Source organism: Bubalus bubalis, chromosome 1 (assembly GCF_019923935.1).
Source record: "Bubalus bubalis isolate 160015118507 breed Murrah chromosome 1, NDDB_SH_1, whole genome shotgun sequence".
Taxonomy (NCBI): domain Eukaryota; kingdom Metazoa; phylum Chordata; class Mammalia; order Artiodactyla; family Bovidae; genus Bubalus; species Bubalus bubalis.
Window position 1 is genome coordinate 144,897,804 of NC_059157.1, and position 23,601 is coordinate 144,921,404.

General features: G+C 37.8%; 1 protein-coding gene across 3 annotated transcripts in view; it reads left to right on the forward strand.

Annotated features, from left to right (window-relative positions):
* Nucleotides 1-23,601, forward strand: part of PDCD10 (programmed cell death 10) — a 46,715-nt gene that overhangs the window by 9,948 nt on the left and 13,166 nt on the right. For all 3 annotated transcript variants that reach the window (XM_006077293.4, XM_025288672.3, XM_044945179.2), the window contains 2 exons: nucleotides 5,622-5,832; nucleotides 18,558-18,611. In XM_006077293.4, the coding sequence (XP_006077355.1) occupies nucleotides 5,737-5,832; nucleotides 18,558-18,611 (150 nt within the window). In that variant the 5' untranslated portion in view covers nucleotides 5,622-5,736. The remainder of the gene's footprint in view (nucleotides 1-5,621; nucleotides 5,833-18,557; nucleotides 18,612-23,601) is intronic.

Genomic DNA, 23,601 nt, shown 5'->3' on the forward strand with positions numbered 1-23,601 from the left:
TAGAAAATGTTAGTTACTTGTCCATTTATGATTTCTGTATTTAGACACTGCTGCTGCTAAGTCGCTTCAGTTGTGTCCGACCCTGTGCGACCCCATAGACGGCAGCCTACCAGGCTCCCCCATCCCTGGGATTCTCCAGGCAAGAACACGAGAGTGGGTTGCCATTTCTCTCTCCAGTGCATGAAAGTGAAAAGTGAAAGTGAAGTCGCTTAGTCGTGTCTGACTCTTAGCGACCCCATGGACTGCAGCCCACCAGGCTCCTCCATCCATGGGATTTTCCAGGGAAGAGTACTGGAGTGGGGTGCCATTGCCTTCTCTGATTTAGACACTACTCCCACCAAATATTCTTACACTGACATGATGCAGTTAACTTTTACAGTACCTGAGTCAGAGGTCTTGGTATCAACCACAGACTTGTGCTGCTGTATACCCTAAGGCGACCTTGAATCAGAGCCACGTTCCCATTGGCGTTAGTCTCTAAACATTCTGCCTGGAGTCTGGGGGTCTTGGCTCTCAGCTGAGTGATCCGAAGAGGACACAGAGCAGGGCAGGTGATCCTAGAAGTAGATCACTTTGGCAGACAGAAGACATGGCAGGCATGTCCCACACAATAGGTTATAGTAGCTCTATAGAATATATACTTACAATATGTCACTGTTTGGTTCTTAATGTGAATTTCTGGGGACTTTTATTTCTAAATTGTGAGATTTGGAGATTGGACTTGAAAGTATAGAGGAATATGTGCTAATGGCTGTTTTTGCTTTAAAATTTTATAGTCTTAATGTTTAGGTTTCTTAAATGCATGAGTATGTGACAACAGTACAGGTAAATTTACTGGTGAGAGATTGAGATCTGGAACTGTCTGAATTATGGAAAAAACTCTGGGTCTGGATAATTTTTGCCAGTGCTTACCTTTACTATTTGGACCACTTACCTTTGTTCATAATGCTTGTGTAGTGATTGTGCCTAGAGCAGTGGTTCTCAAATTGTGAAGAGAGAGGGCTCCTGTGAGAGAACAGGCTGGTAAACTGTAGTTATTACCCACTACATTTATGGGATGAATGAACAGTTTATTGAATCCAAGCAAGTATGGTTCTAGAGTCACTGTGCTTGTTACTCACCACTCTAATGGCAGTGCTAACAATGTTAATTAAGTACAGTAGCTGGGTGCTTGAGAGAAAGCAAAGTGGTGTTAGTTATTTGAAACCCTGAGTCAATCGTTCAAGAAGATCTCCTTTATCAGAATTTGTAAATACTTTCTATGATCTCGTGAGTTGTGTTTTTTTTTTTTTTAATTTCCCATGAGATTCCTTTGGAACCCTTAGTAGACACCAGGAATAAAGTTTTACTGTCCTTGAATTTTAAAGTACCATGGCCTTTTTTAAGATGATACAGTTTTTACCTCCTTTGTACTTTCTGATAAGGAAACAAGGCCAGTGATTAAGTGAAACTTCTGTCAAGTCAGGAGGACCAAAAACCCTTGTCTCAGGTGCTGAGTTAAACTTAATTTTACCTGTGTCTTGGAGACTGTCCTTAGCAGTTTTTTTTTTTTTCCTTTCTTCTGACTCTAGCCATTGTTCTTTCCATACCAGTGATATGCAACCTGTCCTGTTCACAAGAATCATCTGGGCTGGCTGCTGAGAATGCAGCTTCCTTAACCCTTTCTTGGAGATCATGAGTAATCTTGAGAACTTGTGTTTTTAATAAGCCCTGAAGTGATTGTGATGGCTTAGGTTGTCCAGCATTTGGAAACTGCAGCACTCTTCACTCTTTCACATAAAGTTTTGCTTTCTCCTGAAAGCTGGGTAACTTTTTGGATCTTGCTTATGTGTAAAGCAAGGTTAACCAATGTTGGAATGCTTCCACTTAGAGAATTTTGTGAACTATTAAATTATACACCAGTTGTATCCTTAATAAAATTAAGACATTAGAATGAATAATCTCTGTTTTAGTTTCCTTTGTTTTCCTTTGGCTTTCATGTAAATTTCTTTTGGAATTCTGATTTTATTTGCAGTGGTCTGATGCATATATTCTCAGTTTACTACAGTAGGAAGAGCTTGGGATAGCCAAAAGAGATTAAAAACTGGTAAATGTAACTGGGTCCAGACTTCATTAATAGAATTATTTAGATTTCTGTGTTTGTTTTTGTTTTGCTAGGCTTAGTATTTGAAAAGTGTTAGCAAGACTGATTCAACTTATAAATTGCCCATCTCTTGTCTGATTAATTTATGCATTCAGCAAACGTTTATTAAGGTCTACTGTGTACCTGCTAATGCTGACTGGTAATGTCACTATTGGGAAAAAGAAATACACTTATAAATTATAACATGAACTCATGGATTCTATTTACTGCTGGAATTAATAAACTTCTTTTAGCTAAATATTATGGACAGTTTGGAGAGCCAACGAAAATAAATAAAACTTTCCTCCTTTAGGGAGGGAAGTGAAAGGAATTATAAGAATTTGGGATCATGTAAGGGGGCTAGTATTAGATTTGACTATAGAGAAAAGCAAGACAACCTGCTTACAAATATTTTTCAAGTCTAGAATTTCCTTTACTTAGGAAGCTTCTATTTTTCCCAAGAACTGTATGCATCAATTCCAAGAACTTCCATTTGTTCACACATTTATTTGAGAGTAAATAACCTTGGCCCTGCCCCAAAGGGAGAAAGTGAGGCTGTTTCAGGAAATGCTAATTCTGAGCCTTGTGATACACCCAGGTGTGGTTCTTTAAATGAACAGACTCCTTTGCTTGGTTGCGTAGTGTGTGGCAGAAACTCTTAAGACTAAATTTGGCATTAAAGTGGCATAGAGTTGCACGTTGTTTATTGAACTGTTTCAAATGAAGAAGCATGTAGAAGGATTGACAACAAAATTTTAACTTGAAGTTAAAATTGGCAGAACAGTTTAATATTTAAAAAGCCTTATTGGAATTGTTGATTTTTATTCACATATAAACGCTAATGAAACTGTTTGGCCCAGCTTGTGATTGTCTCTTCTGAAAAGTTCAGATATAAATTGGGTCTTTGGAACAGTTTTCCCATGGGAACAATGTTTTAAAAGCGTGGTTAACTGTGGAGTAACCAGCCACCTGTGTAGCCCATAATGTTGCTATAATACTGTCTTTTTGATGACAAATAGTAGCTGATAGTAAAGTTAGTTTTGGAGGCAAGAAAAACTATGTATATATTTATATATGTATAAGTAAATTAGAGAAAGAGACAGTTATAGAGAGAGACAGTTAATTTAAATAATATCTTAAGAGAAAATTTCCAACATGGTACAGTACCACTTATTAGACAAAATGTTTTTTTTGAAAAAATCAGTGCCAGTATTTGAAAAGGTAAAAATTAAGTGTTTGAGTGAGTTTAGTGGGGAAGATAGGTAGATATCAGCAGGAATTCAGAAAGTGACTCTAGCCACCTTACTAATCCGTTCAACTGTGTCTGCCTTTGTATATGCAGGTATAGGCATGTGTTCAAAAGAGTGAAAGACAAAAATGATCCCATTGAGCATACTCCAGTGTCTTACCTCCTTTAATTTCTTCCTCCTTTTGACTGAGATCCTTTAAAACTTATACTCCTCTCTTGCCAGCTCACCAGTTCAACCTCTGCTGGTAGTGCCCTCTGTGTACAAGTGACACTGCTCTTTGAGTGTTATACTTGATCTCATCAAGAAATAAAATAAAAAAAATTTTTTTAGGTTATTGTTCATATTCAGAAGCATCTAAAACTTTTGACGTCCTTCTCTTGGAAACACCTGATGCTGGTCCTCTAATCTAGTTTTCCCATAAAAGCATAGCATCCTGTGTGGTTTTCACAATTGTTCATTTTGTCTTTCCTTCCATAGTACAAGGTCTCTGAGGTCTTGTCTTGTTCACTATTCTGTATTAGTACTAGACCCAATATTGTATGGCTAGTCAAATTTTTTTCTTTTTTTTAAAGAAATATTTATTAAATAAATGAAAAATTTTTTTTTCCTGTCATTCTGTAAAATAGTTCCTCAAGTTCTGTTGTTGACCCTGTACTGTCTTCACTTTCTTTTTTCGTAGATAGCTATGCCTTTCATTTACTCTCAATACTGTACCTCCGGTATCCATCATTTTCACTTTGATTAGTATCACAGCATTTCAGCCCTTCTTTTTTGTTCCAAGTTTATTATGAAGAGGTATTCACAGTTAAATTTAAGTGGAAAGGCAGATTATCAAATGGTTTATTAAGTAGTCAGATAGTAACAGTAGATATTTACTTGCTCTTGTTTATTACTCAGGTTCTATTGATCTGGATGCGTTAGGTTTCTTAAGTTTTTTCCTGCCTTCAGCTTCGTTCCTCCTTTCTGTCCTTAATGCTATGACCAAAGAAGTCTATTTAAGTACCAGTTGACTCATCAGATAATGGTTTTCTCTTGTCTTATAGAATAAAATTTAGGAATTGGCCTTTTCTTCCTTTTATTTATTATTTATTTCATTATTTGATTCTGTGAATTCAGGAAGCAGATGTAAGCTCAGAAAGAGGAAAAAATTTCCATGTTTAGAACTACCATAAATAAGACTAAACTTTCAGTTGATGTCAGTTGGTGTTGAGTTCCCCTTCACTGGTAGGAATATGGAGGAATAGTAAGCAGTTCTCAGATGGGACGGTTCATTGGAGTGTGTTTGAAGCTATGAGCAGTAGCCTTTGTAGCTTTCAAACTGCTTAGGTCTTCCACAGTCTGCATCAGGTAATTTTTTAACGATTTAGAACCACATCTTTTTCATCCCCCACTGCGCATGCATGTAATAGGTGGTTAACATATATTTATTCAGTAAATGAATAACATCTGGGTACTTTCTTGGGTAGATGAGGTTCTTGGTTTTCACTTGATACTCTGTTTCTTGATTTGGGAGTGTCAGATCTGAATTCATAGACCTCTGCATGTGCGATCTTAGGCAAGTTATTTACCATCTGAGTCTGCTTTTTCATCTGTAAAATTAGAATGACAGTTACTATAAGGTAAGTTATTGGGAGGACGAAATGCATGTGAAAAATGTTTTATAATCTGAAAATGCTTTATAAAAGGTACAAATTATTCAAAATTGATAGCTTTTTTGTTGAACTTACATATTATGTATCATTTAATATATAAATATGTTAACTATTACTCTTTCACTTTATAATTAGGCTCAGTTTTCACCCTAGCAAAGGAATTAAATATAGTTGCTTTCTTTTCAAAAGCAACACATTTCCTCAACTCCTCAAGGCAAAATTTCTCTCTTATATTGTTGAATTCTCAATATTTTATTTCCAAACTTCCAGTACCCATGGATTTTTCTTCCTAGTTTCTGTGTTAACTTTGAATAAAGATTCAAAAAAATGCCACTGGCAAAATTAAATAATATTAAATAAATTATTTAATTAAGAAATTAGATCAATTTTTCCCCCCAAATAGATCACATTTGGTGGAATTTTCCCAATTTAAAAATTTGCTTTAAATCTTTGATGGTTGCCATGTTTTTGTTATTTTTTAGGTGACAAAATCAGTGAAGGATTAGCAAAAAATTGTAATGAAAATGTTAAACACTTGAAGTTTTTATTCTTAATTCTAATATAGTAAATATCTGTTCTTTCTTGCCCTTTAACCAGGTCAGTATATGTTTTGTGCTTTATTCTTTTATCACAAAGAAGAGAAGAAAGACTGCAGTGAATGAAGATTCCTCTGCATTTTAGCACTGCTTTTTCTACTGTAGTTGGCTTTTGAATGAGGATGACAATGGAAGAGATGAAGAATGAAGCTGAGACCACTTCTATGGTTTCTATGCCCCTCTATGCAGTCATGTATCCTGTGTTTAATGAGGTAAGTGGATAAACATTTCTTCATGTGACCTGTGGAATTTCTTTATGTCTGCTTCATTTATTCATTTGTTTGTTTGTTCCCTCATATAACAAGTACTTATATAAATGGATTCCATCTATGTATTAAGCATTGTTCCAGGGCTCAACATAAAACAGTGAGGGAAAAGCCCTGAGCTTTTGCTCTTCCTCTGGAGGTTTCACTATAGTAGAAGAGAGAGACATTGGACAAAAGAATACAAGTAATTTTATAAATGAAGAATTGTGATGAGTGCTATGAAGTGTAAAAACAAAATGTGTTAAGTAAAGTAGCAGGTGAGACCTATTTTAGGGGCCAGGACAGGCCTCACGGGAATAAGAGACATATATGCTAACATCTGAAAGCGGTAAATAAGGCTTAGTGTCTTGAAGAGTTGGGGATTAGCACCTTTTAGGTAGCCAGAAGAACAAGCCCGAAAATATCCTAATGAGTTACAGTGAAAGTGAAAAGGTGAAAGTGAAAGTCGCTCAGTCGTGTCCGACTCTTTGCGACCCCATGAACTGCATATGCACAGTCCTTGGAATTCTCCAGGCCAGAATACTGGAGGGGTAGCCTTTCCCTTCTCCAGGGGATCTTCCCAACCCAGGGATTGAACCCAGGACTCCAGTATTGCAAGCAGATTCTTTACCAGCTGAGCCACAGGGAAGCCCAAGAATACTGGAGTGGGTAGCCTATCCCTTCTCCAGCGGATCTTCCTGACCCAGGAATGGAACAGGGATCTCCTGCATCACAGACGGATTCTTTACCAACTGAGCTATGAGGGAAGCCCCGAGTTAAAGTTAGAGTGAGTAGTGACAAAACATAATTTTACTAATAAAGGGAAGATACCATTGCTTTGTATCTAGAGAAGATATAATTGCTTTTTTATTTGAGGAATTTTCTAGGACTTAATAATACTGATACATTTTAGGTTTGTTTTTTTTTTAAGTTGATATTTAATAGGCTAAGCTATGTAGAGTTTTTAGAACTGGAAGATCTGTAAGAGATAATTTCTCCCCTCCTTTTAATGGTGAAGTGAGGTCCTGATTTTTGAGATTATTTTGCTTTAAAGTGTCTTTCTTTACATAAAAAATTCTGGAGGTAAGTGCTCCAGGACTAATAGTATTATGAGTCAGTATCATCAAAAACTGAGGTTTCTGTCTTCTGTTTCATATCCTAGTGCTTGCCTTCCCTTGTCAAGGCCACTTCAGCATGTAGGATGGCTGCTGCTGTTTTGTCCTAAGTTGTCTGAAAGGGGTAAAAAAATGAAGTAGGGGGTGGGGATTTATTTCCAGCTGATAAAGCTTCCTTAAAGTAACCTTTCTGAAAGTTGTACTTGAGACTTCCATTTACATCTCATTGGCAAGAATATAGACTTATGACCACAGTTAGGAAATTTAGAAGTTTACTGGAGAGGAAGCAAAGAGGAGGCATCTTTTGGAAAACCTGTCCCGATTATCCTGCTACCATGATAGCATTGGAGGCAGTCTTCTAGGACTGGCTATACCCATCTCTGGCAGCTGTAGCCAACACTCCAGTCATTAATTTTGCTATTTTGTTCTAACACTTTAAAAGCCAGGCATTGCAAGACTATAGTTATTGTTGGAAGCAGTGCTTCAGTGCTGTTCAGTAAATATTTACTAAATACCAGTCATTTGTTTGTCGAGTCCGCTGCAAGGGTCTGTAGATACGGGGAAGAAAAAGTCAGCATGCTTCTAAAGAGTTGCAGGGAATACAGATGTTTAAGCAAATCAATTATTAACTGTTCAGTTATCCTTGTACCAGGTATGAGGTAAAGAGAGTCACTGAAGATGATGATTAACCTGTCTTGACATTTAGTATTTAAACTTCTCAGGTTCTTGAAGAGCCATCATGACAGTTCCATCCAGAGATGGTCCCTCTTTTCGTGTTTATGTAGCTAACTCTGTAGGCTATTGGATCAAGTTGTCTGGGGGCATTTTTTATATTTATCTGGTATTTTGAGTCTTTATGGAAGGTCAATTTGCATTGCTGAACTTCAGTTTAACCCTCTAGTTAATGAAAGAGGAATGAGAAAAGCTTTTTTTCTAAGAGTTTGAGTGATCTTTTCCTCCATATGGTGAAATGATTTTATGTGATGCTTGACTTTGGAAAACAGTTGTATAGCATGTAGGATTTGGGTGAAGTCTTAGGATTAATACTGGTATACCTTTTCTACTTTATTCATGTGTAAGAAGAATTAACTTGAAAGGAAAAGAATTGGCTATGAATGGACCAGTAAATCTCTTCAGAAATCTGAAACTTGAACAACATGTGGGATATAATGGGCCCAAGATTGGAACACGTTGCCAGATGATTCATAGTTGTTGTTAGAAGTTGTTGTTAGAAATTTGAAAACGAAGTGGCTGGTTGTGTCAGACTGAGAGATACTACATCAAGTTCAGTTCAGTTCAGTCGCTCAGTCGTGTCTACTCTTCGCAAACCCATGATTTGCAGCACACCAGGCCTCGCTGTCCATCAACAACTCTCAGAGTTCACTCAGACTCAGGTCCATCGAGTCAGTGATGCCATCCAGCCATCTCATCCTTTGTCGTCCCCTTCTCTTCCTGCACCCAATCCCTCCCAGCATCAGAGTCTTTTCCAATGAGTCAACTTTTTGCATGAGGTGGCCAAAGTACTGGAGCTTCAGCTTTAGCATCATTACTTCCAAAGAAATCCCAGGGCTGATCTCCTTCAGAATGGACTGGTTGGATCTCCTTGCAGTCCAAGGGACTCGCAAGAGTCTTCTCCAACACCACAGTTCAAAAGCATCAATTCTTTGGCTCTCAGCCTTCTTCACAGTCCAACTCTCACATCCATACATGACCACAGGAAAAACCATAGCCTTGACTAGACGGACCTTTGTTGGCAAAGTAATGTCTCTGCTTTTGAATATGCTATCTAGGTTGGTCATAACTTTCCTTCCAAGGAGTAAGCATCTTTTAATTTCATGGCTGCAGTCACCATCTGCAGTGATTTTGGAGCCCAAAAAAAGAAAGTCTGACCCTGTTTCCACTGTTTCCCCATCTATTTCCCATGAAGTGATGGGACCGGATGCCATGATCTTCGTTTTCTGAATGTTGAGCTTTAAGCCAACTTTTTCACTCTCCACTTTCACTTTCATCAAGAGGCTTTTGAGTTCCTCTTCACTTTCTGCCATAAGGGTGGTGTCATCTGCATATCTGAGGTTATTGATATTTCTCCCAGCAATCTTGATTCCAGCTTGTGTTTCTTCCAGTCCAGCGTTCCTCATGATGTACTCTGCATATAAGTTAAATAAGCAGGGTGACAATACAGCCTTGACGTACTCCTTTTCCTATTTGGAACCAGTCTGTTGTTCCATGTCCAGTTCTAACTGTTGCTTCCTGACCTGCATACAGATTTCTCAAGAGGCAGGTCAGGTGGTCTTGTGTTCCCATCTCTTTCAGGATTTCCCACAGTTTATTGTGATCCACACAGTCAAAGGCTTTGGCATAGTCAGTAAAGCAGAAATAGATATTTTTCTGGAACTCTCTTGCTTTTTCCATGATCCAGCGGATATTGGCAATTTGATCTCTGGTTCCTCTGCCTTTGCTAAAACCAGCTTGAACATCAGGAAGTTCATGGTTCACGTATTGCTTAAGCCTGGCTTGGAGAATTTTGAGCATTACTTTACTAGCATGTGAGATGAGTGCAATTGTGTGGTAGTTTGAGCATTCTTTGGCATTGCCTTTCTTTGGGGTCGGAATGAAAACTGACCTTTTCCAGTCCTGTGGCCACTGCTGAGTTTTCCAAATTTGCTGGCATATTGAGTGCAGCACTTTCACAGCATCATCTTTCAGGATTTGAAATAGCTCAACTGGAATTCCATCATCTCCACTAGCTTTGTTCCTAGTGATGCTTCCTAAGGCCCACTTGACTTCACATTCCAGGATGTCTGGCTCTAGGTGAGTGATCACACCATCGTGATTATCTGGGTCATGAAGATCTTTTTGTACAGTTCTTCTGTGTCTTCTTGCCACCTCCTCTTAATATCTTCTGCTTCTGTTAGGTCCATACCATTTCTGTCCTTTATCGAGCCCATCTTTGCATGAAATGTCCCCTTGGTATCTCTGATTTTCTTGAAGAGATCTCTAGTCTTTCCCATTCTGTTGTTTTTCTCTATTTCTTTGCATTGATCACTGAGGAAGGCTTTCTTATCTCTTCTTGCTATTCTTTGGAACTCTGCATTCAGATGCTTATATCTTTCCTTTTCTCCTTTGCTTTTTGCTTCTCTTCTTTTCACAGCGATTTGTAAGGCCTCCGCAGACAGCCATTTTGCTTTTTTGCATTTCTTTTCCATGGGGATGGTCTTGATCCCTGTCTCCTGTACAGTGTCACGAACCTCATTCCATAGTTCATCAGGCACTCTATCAGATCCTAGGCCCTTAAATCTATTTCTCACTTCCACTGTATAATCATAAGGGATTTGATGTAGGTCATACCTGACTGGTCTAGTGGTTTTCCCTACTTTCTTCAATTTAAGTCTGAATTTGGCAATAAGGAGTTCATGGTCTGAGCCACAGTCAGCTCCTGGTCTTGTTTTTGCTGACTGTATAGAGCTTCTCCATCTTTGACTGCAAAGAATATAATAAGTCTGATTTCGGTGTTGACCATCCGGTGATGTCTATGTGTAGAGTCTTGTGTTGTTGGAAGAGGGTGTTTGCTATGACCAGTGCATTTTCTTGGCAAAACTCTGTTAGTCTTTGCCCTGCTTCATTCCATATTCCAAGGCCAAATTTACCTGTTACTCCAGGTGTTTCTTGACTTCCTACTTTTGCATTCCAGTCCCCTATAATGAAAAGGACATGTTTTTTGGGTGTTAGTTCTAAAAGGTCTTGTAGGTCTTCATAGAACCATTCAACTTCAGCTTCTTCAATGTCACTGGTTGGGGCATAGACTTGGATTACTGTGATACTGAATGGTTTGCCTTGGAAACGAACAGAGATCATTCTGTCATTTTTGAGATTGCATCCAAGTACTGCATTTCAGACTCTTTTGTTGACCATGATGGCTACTCCATTTCTTCTGAGGAATTCCTGCCCGCAGTAGTAGATATAATGGTCATCTGAGTTAAATTCACCCATTCCAGTCCATTTTAGTTTGCTGATTCCTAGAATGTCGACATTCACTCTTGCCATCTCTTGTTTGACCACTTCCAATTTGCCTTGATTCATGGACCTGACATTCCAGGTTCCTATGCAATATTGCTCTTACAGCGTCGGACCTTGCTTCTATCACCAGTCACATCCACAGCTGGGTATTGTTTTTGCTTTGGCTCCATCCCTTCATTCTTTCTGGAGTTATTTCTCCACTGATCTCCAGTAGCATATTGGGCCCCTACTGACCTGGGGAGTTTCTCTTTCAGTATCCTATCATTTTGCCTTTTCATACTCTTCATGGGGTTCTCAAGGGAAGAATACTGAAGTGGTTTGCCATTCCCTTCTCCAGTGGACCACATTCTGTCAGATCTCTCCATCATGACCTGCCCATCTTGGGTTGCCCCACGGGCATGGCTTAATGTCATTGAGTTAGACAAGGCTGTGGTCCTAGTGTGATTAGATTGACTAGTTTTCTGTTAGTATGGTTTCAGTGTGTCTGCCCTCTAATGCCCTCTTGCAACACCTACCGTCTTACTTGGGTTTCTCTTCCCTTGGGCATGGGGTATCTCTTCAGGGCTGCTCCAGCAAAGTGCAGCCGCTGCTCTTTACCTTGGACGAGGGGTATCTCCTCACCGCCGCCCTTCCTGACCTTCAGTGTGGGAGAGCTCCTCTAGGCGCTCCTGTGCCAGAGCAGCCACTGCTCCTTGGAGGTGGGGTTGGTCCTCCTGGCCGCGCCCCGGCCTCGGGCGTGGGGTTGGTCTTCCTGGCCGCCACCCCTAGCCTGGGACTTGGGTAGCTCTTCTCAGGGTCTAATTTCTCAAATTGAGTTTACTGATCATGGTATCAAATTTTTTTTTTGTAATAAAATATAAGCATTGTTCTCTGGCATTCCAATGTATTATTGTAACATCTTAAATAAGATACCTTTATTTAACTATAGTTCAAACATGGATTTTTCTATAAATCTGGTAATGGGGAAATTAAAATCTAGTTTGGCTCTGCTTTTCTCTGCTTTGCATATTTAAAGATAAAATGGATATCAAATTAATTTTGCAAAAAACACCACCACAATAGGGATAAAGTTTTACTCTGAAGGTAAATGATTCATTAAATTTTGTCCACTGTGTAGGAAAGAGTTAAAAAACTTATGCATGCTCACCTTAATGTTACATTCATAAAACTAACAATGGTAGCTTAGAAGCCATTTTGCAGAACAGATTTTTAGATAGTAGGATATCCTTACACCTGGGGAAATGTTAGTACTGTTACTCCAGCTCACAGGGGAAAGTTATTTATGACATTCTGGGAGCAAGATGCTTGCTAAACTTAATGAAGCTATGCGGAAAGTAAGCTGCTTGTTTAGTCAGCTGCTGCACAGTTCAGAGTCCAAGTATATTGCGTGTGTTGTAAATGTACTGTGAAATAGGTCTCCTGGTTGCATTATGGAATAATGAGTTTATAGAAACCTCAGGCCAAGTCTTATATAGATCAGGTTCTCACGTTCTGTGTCCTTTTTTGCTGACTCTTTGCATATGGAGGAGGAAGGATGTATGGTTCGGTTCTTCATTCCAGGAAAAGACATATTATGTATGTTCTTTCTTGGTGACTTGGAAGAAAACTTTTTAAGGCAAATATAAATATTTTTCCTATTAAAAAAATCAAACCTCAAATTTTAAGTAAATATTTACACTTCTCCACAGTGAAGGCGTGGGCTTCACTTATAATCCCAGTATTTAGAAGTGATCATAGTTAATATTTTGAATTTGATTTACTTCTCTGTCATTTACTATGCTATATAATCTTGTCTGTTTTCTGTTCTGCAAAATGAGGATAAAAAATATTTTATTTAATTCTCACAACTCTGGGAAGTAAGTGAATTGATGTAGTGCTTAGAACAGTACCAGACATGTGTAAGTATTAGATCTTATTATTAAGTAGTCTTCCACATGATTTTATATAAAATTGTGATCATACCTGAGAGTGTGCGCATTTTTAGGCAATGTTTTAGTGGGATATTCTTATAGTAGTTAGATGGCTCTGCTTATTTTTTTGCTAGACAACTTAGCAATCCCAGAAACTGATTCTTTTAGAGCCAGTTATTGGACTTACTATGTACAGAACAGATGATTGCACTTTGCCTTTGTAAACTCGTAAAATTTAATGAGTGGCCTCTTGATTCTGTCTACTTCTGTTTTTGTTCTGGCTTTTTTTTTTTTAACCTAACTCTTCTCATCATCATTTGAATCACAAGAGATGTATGTGGAGTTTTTATTCGTGGCTCAGTTTAACTTTCTTTTAAAGAATATGGTCAGTAATCTTGATGGCATTGAGGGGAGGGTGGGAAAATGGGAGAAGGTATCAGCGTGGGGGAAATAGGCCTGATTTTGAGGAAGCAGGTTTTATAGACAATTTGGAACCAACTAATTAATTATAATTATTTTGACCTAAAAAAAAACTTAAAAGGTTTTGTAAGACTGTAAAACTTGATACTAAAGTGTTACTGCTACTGCTAAGTTGCTTCAGTCGTGTCCGACTATGTGCAACCCCATAGACGGCAGCCCACCAGGCTCCGCAGTCCTTGGGACTCTCCAGGCAAGAACACTGGAGTGGGTTGCCATTTCCTTCTCCAATGCAAGTGTTAAGTGGATATATATTTTTTTAATTTCAGGTTTAAGAAACTGGCTTGAGGGACTCCCTGGCAGTCCAGTGATTAAGACTCCAAGTCACTACTGCAGGGGACTGGGGTTCTCTGTCTAGTCTCTAGTCAGGGAACTAAAATCCTGCATGCTGCATAGCATGATCAAACATTTTTTTAAATGTATTTTTAAAAAAAAAGAAATTGGCTTGATACTAGAAAATAAAGTATAGAAATGAACTGTTATTTCTAGAGGGAGTGATATAATAAAAGCACTCTATGGATTCAAAATTATATAAGCTTTTAAAATATGTTTATAAATGATCCAAAAAGTTAAGTTTGAAAAGTTTGCAGTTAGTTAGCAGTGGTGGAGAAGGCAATGGCAACCCACTCCAGTACTCTTGCCTGGAAAATCCCATGGATGGAAGAGCCTAGTGGGCTGCAGTCCATGGGGTCGTGACTGAGCGACTTCCCTTTCACTTTTCACTTGCATGCATTGGAAAAGGAAATGGCAACCCACTCCAGTGTTCTTGCCTGGAGAATCCCAGGGACGGTGGAGCCTGGTGGGCTGCCGTCTGTGGGGTCGCACAGAGTCGGACACGACTGAAGCGACTTAGCAGAAGCAGCAGCAACAGTAAGTGGATGCAAAAGCTGTGAAGAGTAAGTTACAGGAGGAGCTCACACACCTGAGAGGAGACAAAATGTGAGGTTGAGGTGAGACCTTAATGTTAAGCTCACCCAGCCTATAGTTTCCCTCCAGTTGCACTTCCGTCTCTAAGTGAGGAGAGGTGTTATGTGCTCTTTTCTCTTACTCTGATTCCCTCTCTCTTAACTTTTTTACTGGCGACATGGAAATCCAACATGACAGAGATCCAGGAGTGCCTCTCCATGTCCCAGTATCCGTTAGTACAAAAATGTCATCATATATCCCTTTCCTTCTTCTTTGGATTTAAAATATGGTATATGCACTGTCAGGCACTGCTGAAAAATGATTGCACTGGCTCCTTAAACATACACCAGTCAAAGACCATTATCCCAAAAGCTAAAAAAATACTGGACCCAGTAGTAGAAGTATTGGAAACAAAGTGGATATTATTATCTGTTCCAAACTGACATAACCGTCATTATATCCACAGGGTGTTAGCAACCCTGAAGAAACACTAAGGAGGAGGATTTTAGGAGGTCAGATTCTTCAAGGACCAGTTTAGATCTCATCTTCATACTTCTTACTTCAGCTGACAGTGATCCCATCAGCTTCTGTGTAGCTACTTAATTAATCTTCTGGGGTTCCAGGAATATAGTCTGTTTCTTTGTATCTCTCAAACTGACTTCTCTCACATGGTAGAAACTCAGTACATTGTTGGTTCTTAAGCAGTTGAAGAGATTCAGTGATGGGACAGAAGCCAGCCTGGAAAGGGTGAGTACAGGGTGGGTGCATACAGGGAGCTAAGTTGCTTGTGTATTGGTTTTAGAGCCAGACAGATCTGGTATGAAGCCTGTTTCTGTACTTTTTAGCTCTTTTATGTTGGGAAAATTTATGCAAACTGTGTTTATTCCTCTATAAAATGGATATGATGATAGATAGTTACCGATTTATTATGAGGATTAGTTAGAGATACTCTATAAAAATACATAATAAAGTCCATAATATGTGCTTAGTACAGTGGTAGCTGTTACTGGTATATTACTGGAACCTGATACTTTAATGAAAAGTACAGGTAAGGTGAACATAATTTTATTATGAAATCATCTATCACATGTGAGAGGCCTAAAATAGAAGCCCATTATAATAGGGAAGGTGTAAACATACCTTGCTACCTGAGTATTAGAGGCTGAAATTATAAATATATTAAAAAACAATTTAGGTAAATTTATGGATGAAAGGTTAAGTTTCATTCAGAGTATTTTTTGAATGTATGTAGGTGCCTGTATGCCTGGTATTGCCTGGGCATTGTGAATATATTATGAGTAGTAAATCCTGGTGGGATTATTGCAAGAAGTATGGGTAAATACTGTATCCCAAATGACTCCCAGCGGAGTTCTTGTCAGGTGCTTCCCAGATCACTGACTTGATTCAGTATGTTAAGTCCGAGCTTTCTCTCCTTTCTAAGATACACATATGTAAACTTAATCTAGAAATCTAGAGCTGTAGATGTCTATCTTGGCTAATTATATAGTTCCTCACTGACGGGCGGCCCCTTTTACTTGCATTGACCCTTTCATATACCAGTCAGGGCAGTACAGAGTGAGTTAATGCTGATACTTGAAAGGCACTCATCTGACTCAGACCTTTGACTTGGTGAAAGAGGTCAGTGTGGTGTAAACCCAAACAAGGAAATGGGTTTCTGTCAGGGAGGAAACATTCATTCTGTCTCCCTCTGCCTCCCTTGTACACTAAGAACTTGAGATCAGAAGAGCTATATTACTAAATCTTCTTTGTGATTCATTATAATTAAGTGAATTTGGTGGAAGAGGAAATTTTAATTTTTTGGAGGTATACCTTCATTAGTTAATTAATATACTTACCTTATTTAGTTGCTTACTTGCTGTTTTTGCCTACCTGGATCCCCTTGTGTCTTTCCTTTTACTTACCAGGGCAATGTTAGATTTTACAAGGTTTGTAGAAGCCAAGTTAAATAAATACTAAATTGAATGGCCCATTGTTTATTTTGGAGATAAATTGTTAATCTTGGCCAGTTTTGGTGCTTTTCTTTTTGTTAAGGCAAGTAACTCACAGGGAGATAAGGTTCTTGGCATTTCTGTCTTATTTAGAAAATAAATTGACTTAAACTGTTTGGAGAGTCACTAAATTGTATGTGTGTGTGTAAAACTGTTTTCATTGCCTTAAAGAATTGAAAATAATAGTTATTGCATAATGAAATCATTATGTGATCTATAACCATAAGATTTTTTTAGAAATATTATACTTGCATAAAAATCTACAAAGATTACATTGATTTTGAAGGTTTAATATTATCCCAAATAAAAAATATATACATTGAGTTTTATTGAGTTAACTGGCCTAATTCTTAGGAACTAACAAAATCTGATTTTAACTGAAGCTAGTTATTTTAAGCCTGGCAATTAATTCTTCAAAAAATGTAGTAACTTTTATGAAATTGTATACCTTCTTTAGCCCAATGAAAAGCAACTTATACAGTGTTTAATAAGGACATTTATCTTTCAAAATTATAATCCTTATACATTTGATAATAAAAGTTAAAAGCATTTGAGTTAAACTTTCAATTCAGGACTTTTGGTAGCCATTTTTTAAATTCTGATTAAAAAAAAAGAAGACAGATATTAAACATCTGTAAAATCCAGATGACCCACAGTCTTCAATTTAAGTAACAAACCTTTTATCAGTACTGTTTTCTAATTAATTAAAAAAAAGACTTAGTTTAATGCCTAACTGAGGTGATGAAAAAGCAGTTTTAAAAGAGTTAGGTAGTAGGCACTAGGAATAAAAACAAAAATAAATGAGACCTAATCAAACTTACAAGCTTTTGCACAGCAAGGGGAAACCATAAAAAAATGAAAAGACAACCTACAGAATGGGAGAAAATATTTGCAAATGATGCTACAGATAGGGGCTTAATCTTCAAAATATACAAACAGCTTATACAATTCAGCAACAAAAAGACAACCCAATTGAAAAACTGTCAGAAGATCTTAATAGACAGTTCTCCAAAGAAGACATACAGACAGCCAATAGGCAACATGAAAAGATGTTCAACATCACTAATTATTAGAGAAATACAAATCAAAACTCAGTGAGGTGCCACTTAACACCAGTCAGAATGGCCATCATTAAAGTATCTACAAATAAAAATGATGGAGAGGGTGTGGAGAAAAGGTAACCCTCCTGTACTGCTGGTGGGAATGTAAGTTCCTGTAACCACCATGGAAAACAGTGTAGAGGTTCTTCAAAAAACTAAAAATTGCCATTTGATCCAGCAATCCCACTCCTGGGCATATACCTGAACAAAACTATAATGCAAAAAGGTGCATGCACCCCTGTGTTTATAGCAGCACCATTCACAGCAGCCAGGTCATGGAGACTGCCTACATGTCCATCAACAGATGAATGGGTAAAGAAGATGTGGTACATATATACAATGGATATATTGTAATCTATATATGCAGTGGATAAACTGTAATGGGAAAGAATATTAAAAATAGAATGTATGTGTATAACTGAGTTACTTTCCTGTACAGCAGAGATTGGCACAATACTGTCAATCAACTGTATTTCCAATTAAAAAAATAAAAGAGTAAGGTAGTAAATACAAAAAATCTTAAGTAATACATATGTTCTTTGTTTTGGTCATTTTATAGTCGATACACACATAATTTGCCATCTCTTTTTAACTGAACATTGAAAGTTAATCTTGAATCCTCCTCCCATTTTCAAAAATTTAAGTGAATATGTTTATTTCTACTAGGGACATAAACTATTTTGAATTCTGTGCTTATCTTAAATCAGTCTTTAAGGTGATGTGTGCCAAGTCGCTTCAGTTGTGTCCAACTGTGTGCGACCCTGTGGACTTTAGCCCACAAGGCTCCTCTGTCCATGGGATGCTCTAGACAAGAATACTGAAGTGGGTTGTCATGCTTGCCTCCAGGAGATCCTCCTGACTCAGGAATCAAACCCGCATCTCTTAAGTCTCCTGCATTGGTCGACATGTTCTTTGCCACTAGCGCCACCTAGGAAGCCCCAAAGGAATAAATAAGGGACTAATACTCATACCTTAATTTTTCATCCTTTCTAATGAAAATTTTAGATCATCTATTTGAAGAATTATGTTGATTCAGAATCTTTAGCAAGTTATGTTTGTTACTTGATGGGTGTATCAGTATGATTACTTTAAAATGCAGTATCAGAAATGTATTTTTTCCAGAAAACTGATATTAATGATTTAAAATTTTTATTGCAGCTAGAACGAGTAAATCTGTCTGCAGCTCAGACACTGAGAGCAGCTTTCATTAAGGTGAGGCACAGATAATTTATTATTATGGTGGTTAAAATGTATCTTATAAAGAAATCTAAATACCATGTCATAAATGTCAGTTTATTTTTTTAACCTTTCTTTTTGGGTACCTTTCTCTTTTGTTTTTGTTCTGCTGTTTAGTGAAAACCTTTTCAGTCATCTTGTGTCTGTTTTAGTGTATACTTTTAAAGCTTAAAACACTTCTAAAAAGTGAGTTGTAACAAGTGCTCTTTCAGTAGCATTCAGCTCTTCATCACTTTGTGCTTTTAAACTGACTTCTTCAGAATGTTTTCTCTTTAGCTTTAGAGTATATTTTAAAATTCTGTTTTATTTGACGTATTCAAAACTTTTATAAAGTTAAACCCAAAGATTTTCTTCATGCTCTTTTTAACTATAGAACGTAAGTGTAAAACTGTGTTTTGAGTGGGAAAATAAGAGCTCTGTGTTGATCACATCAAGGATATTTTGAGGATCAGCTGAGTCACTCAGGGTGAACTTTTTCATTGTCTTATTGTTTCATTGCCCTTAAGATGTTAAGTTGATAATCCCTAACTTACATGTTGCTGTTGAGCATTTAAAACATAGCAAGTTCAAATTGAGTTGTACTCCAGGTTTATAAGCAACTCAGTAATATGTATAATGTTGATTGCATGTTGAAATAATAATATTTTGGGTGTACTCTTAAAATAACTTCATGTGTTTTTTCTTTCTATTTTTTTAATGTGGCTACTAAAAATTTTAAATCAGATAGGCTCCTACCAAATATTTCTATTGGATAGCCCTACTCCACTTACTGAATGCAGCCTTTCATATAAGACTTAATCCATTTCATCCTAAATACATATCCATCCCAAGTCACTTCAGTTGTATCTGACTCGTGTGATACCATGAACTGTAGCCTGCCAGGCTACTCTGTCCATGGGATTCGCCAGGCAAAAATACTGGAGTGGGTTGCCATTTCCTTCTCCAGGGTATCTTCCCGACCCAGGGATTCAACCCACGTTTGATCCTCTTGTATCTCCTTCACTGGCAGGCAGGTTCTTTACTACTAGCGCCCCCTGGGAAGACCTAAATACATGTCAGGATACCCAAATTTTGATTTTTATTTACTTTTTGTGTGTTTTCTCCCTTCAGTAGCTAAAACAACTTATATTTCAAGTATTTTAATGTTTAAATCTAGAATAAATTTATAGCTGAGTCTCATTGGAGTTGAAACTGTGAATATTCAGCTTGATTTCTTTTTATGGCAGAGGTTAGCTTATTGATACCTCGCTTACCTGGTAGCATAAATAATGCCGTTAGACATCGATTTCACTACTAGAAATTACATTTTGTGTATTATTGATCAGTACTATTTTGATGTAATACTCTAAATGCAATGCCCGTATACACAGGCATACTAATTTTATTTAAATATATCCTGCCAAGTCATTGGATTAATGAAGAGAATGAATGAAGCAGCACCATCCTTAGTGGAGTTTTTTGTTGTTTATTTGTTTTTCGTTTTCTTCTTTGCATTAAGTATCAGTGTGATTTGGAATGGTATATTTGGTTGTCAGGGTGGCATCATAGGGACTATTTTAAGGTTATCTTTGTGGCCAAAGAGGAAAAGTGATCTGTTACACACCGTAGTATTGATAAGGCAAAAGGGTTTTTGGCTTTTCTGATACCAAGAAGAGAGAGAAACTTCTCCTGTGTGTCCTCATAAGGAAGACTCACTCTGAAGTATTTATTATATACCCACTGACAGTCATAAAAGACATAAAATAATGAACTTTATTAAGCTTTTCCTTGTAATATCCTTATATATAACCTGACATTTGAACTCTCAAGTATAATTAAAAAAGCAAACTGTTTTAAGTATGTGGTTATGATAAATCTGGTTAAATATGATAGATCTGCATAAATTTTATTCATGGCACTGATTCTTTTTTTTTTAATTTATTTTAATTGGAGGCTATTTACTTTACAATGTCGTGGTGGTTTTTGCCATACACTAACGTGAACCAGCCACAAGTATGCTTGTGTCCCGCCGTCCTGTACCCCCCTCACACCTCCCTCCCCATCCTCTCTCTCTGGGTTGTCCCAGTGCACCAGCTTTGAGTACCCTATTTCACGCATCGAATTTGGACTGGTCATCTATTTCACATATGGTAATATACGTGTTTCAGTGCTATTCTCTCAAATCATTCCACCCTTGCCTTCTCCCACAGAGTCCAAAAGTCTGTTTTTTACATCTGTGTCTCTTTTGCTGTCTTGCATATAGGGTCGTCATTACCATCTTTCTAAATTCCTTATATATGTGTTAATATATTTTATTTGTGTTTTTCTTTCTGACTTATTTCACTCTGTATAATAGGCTCCAGTTTCATCCACCTCATTAGAACTGACTCAAATGTGTTCTTTTTAATGCTGAGTAATATTCCATTCACGACAGTGTGATCACTCACCTAGAGCCAGACATCCTGAATGCAAAGTCAAGTGGGCCTTAGGAACCATCACTATGAACAAAGCTAGTGGAGGTAATGGAATTCCAGTTGAGCTATTTCAAATCCTAAAAGGTGATGCTATGAAAGTGCTGCACTCAATATGCCAGCAAATTTCTAAAACTCAGCAGTCGCCACAGGACTGGAAAAGGTCAGTTTTCATTCTAGTCCCAAAGAAAGGCAATGCCAGAGAATGCTCAAACTACCACACGATTGCACTCATCTCATGCTAGCAAAGTAATACTCACAGTTCTCCAAGCCAGGCTTCAAAAGTACAAGAACCGCAAACTTGCAGATGTTCAAGCTGGATTTAGAAAAGGCAGAGGAACCAGAGATCAAATTGCCAACATATGTTGGATCATCAGAAAAGTGAAAGAATTCCAGAAAAACATCTACTTCTGCTTTATTGACTATGCCAAAGCCTTTGTGTGGATCACAACAAACTGTTGAAAAGTCTTCAAGAGATGGAATACCAGACCACCCGACCTGCCTCGTGAGAAATCTATAAGTAGATCAAGAAGCAACAGTTAGAACTGGACATGGAACAACAGACTGGTTCCAGATAAGGAAAGGAGTACGTCAAGGCTGTGTATTGTCACCCTGCTTATTTAACTTACACGCAGAGTACATCATGAGAAACACTGGACTGGATGAAACAAATTGGAATCAAGATTGCTGGGAGAAATAGCAATAACCTCAGATATACAGATGACACCATCCTTATGGCAGAAAGTGAAGAAGAACTAAAGAGCCTCTTGATGAAAGTGAAAGAGGAGAGTAAAAAAGTTGGCTTAAAGCTCAACATTCAGAAAACTATGATCATGGCATCTGGTCCCATCACTTCATGACAGATAGATGGGGGAGACAGTGGAAACAGTGACAGACTTTATTTTGGGGGGCTCCAAAATCACTGCAGATACTGACTGCAGCCATGAAATTAAAAGACGCTTGCTCATTGGAAGAAAAGTTATGACCAACCTAGACAGCATATTAAAAACAGAGACATCACTTTGCCGGCAAAGGTCCATCTAGTCAGAGCTATGGTTTTTCCAATAGTCGTCGTGTATGGATGTGAAAGTTGGACTATAAAGAAAGCTGAGTGCTGAAAAATTGATGCTTTTGAACTCTGGTGTTGGAGAAGTCTCTTGAGAGTCCCTTGGACTGCAAGGAGATCCAACTAGTCCATCCTAAAGGAAATCAGTTCTGACTATTCATTGGAAGGACTGATGCTGAATCTGAAACTCAGTACTTTGGTCACCTGATGTGAAGAACTGACTTATTTGAAAAGACCCTGATTCTGGGAAAGATTGAAGGCAAGAAGAGAAGGGGTCGACAGAAGATGAGGTGGTTAGGTGGCATCACCGACTCAATGCACATGAGTTTGAGTCAATTCCAGCAGTTGGTGATGGACAGGGAGGCCTGGCGTGCTGCAGTCCATGAAGTCACAAAGAGTTGGACACGACTGAGTGACTGAACTGAACTGAATATTCCATTGTGTATATGTACCACAACTTTCTTATGCATTCATCTGCCAGTGGACATCTAGGTTGCTTCCATGTCCTAGCTGTTGTAAACAGCATGGCACTGATTTTTAATTAGGGATAGTGAGAGTTATTTGGAGGAAAGTATATTAGTTTTGCATTGATTTATTCTTAATTACTGTATTCTGTTTGGTGAAAATTTCAAATGATTTTAAAGGAGGGCATGCATTAAAAACATTAAGATTTTTGTGATTTTTAAACTTTAACTTACTTGGAAAAAAAACATGCCTAGCCATATGTCTGTATTTATATCCAGTTATAGTTTCATGTTTCCAGTTCTTGGTTCATAGCACCAGTGATATTTATCAAGCTTTAATACCTATTTTTGTTATTTGGAGAAAAATAATTTTTCCCAAGATACTAGTGATTATTATCTCTTATGATATCGATCCTGCTTTCCCCTCTGGGAGGTTTCTGATAATGTTAAGGATCATTGATCCCAAGAGAGGGTTTTCATAAAAGTTGGATAGCACAAAGTTTAAGATTGTATTCTGAAGGAAAACTTGAAGGTATAGATACAGTGTCTGATTTAAGGGTTTTTCAGTTAGAGTCACTGGTTATGTTTGAGGCCTCTAAGATAAAAAGTAGCATAACTAGGACGTCAGCCAGAAGATGCTAAACTACTGTTCCCAGAGTATGTGCTAAGCTACCTCGGGACCCCGCAGAAAACTCAGAGGGGGTCATGAGATATTTTCAACATTTGAAGGAATAGAGTGATTTCAACATTAGCTTGACACTGTGTGAACTACTAGCTTGAGATAGTTTGCAGTTTCAACATCTTCAACTGGGCTGCATTCCTTTCAGTGATGTCATATCTTTTTGAAACTGGACTTTGGCCACTGCTGTTGATAGAAAGCAAGTTCACAAGAAAATCAATGTACAATAGGAAATTAATAACATTTGAGAAATTGTGCAGTGCCCAACAGGTTCTCACATCTCATTAATAAAATAAATCATGGTTAT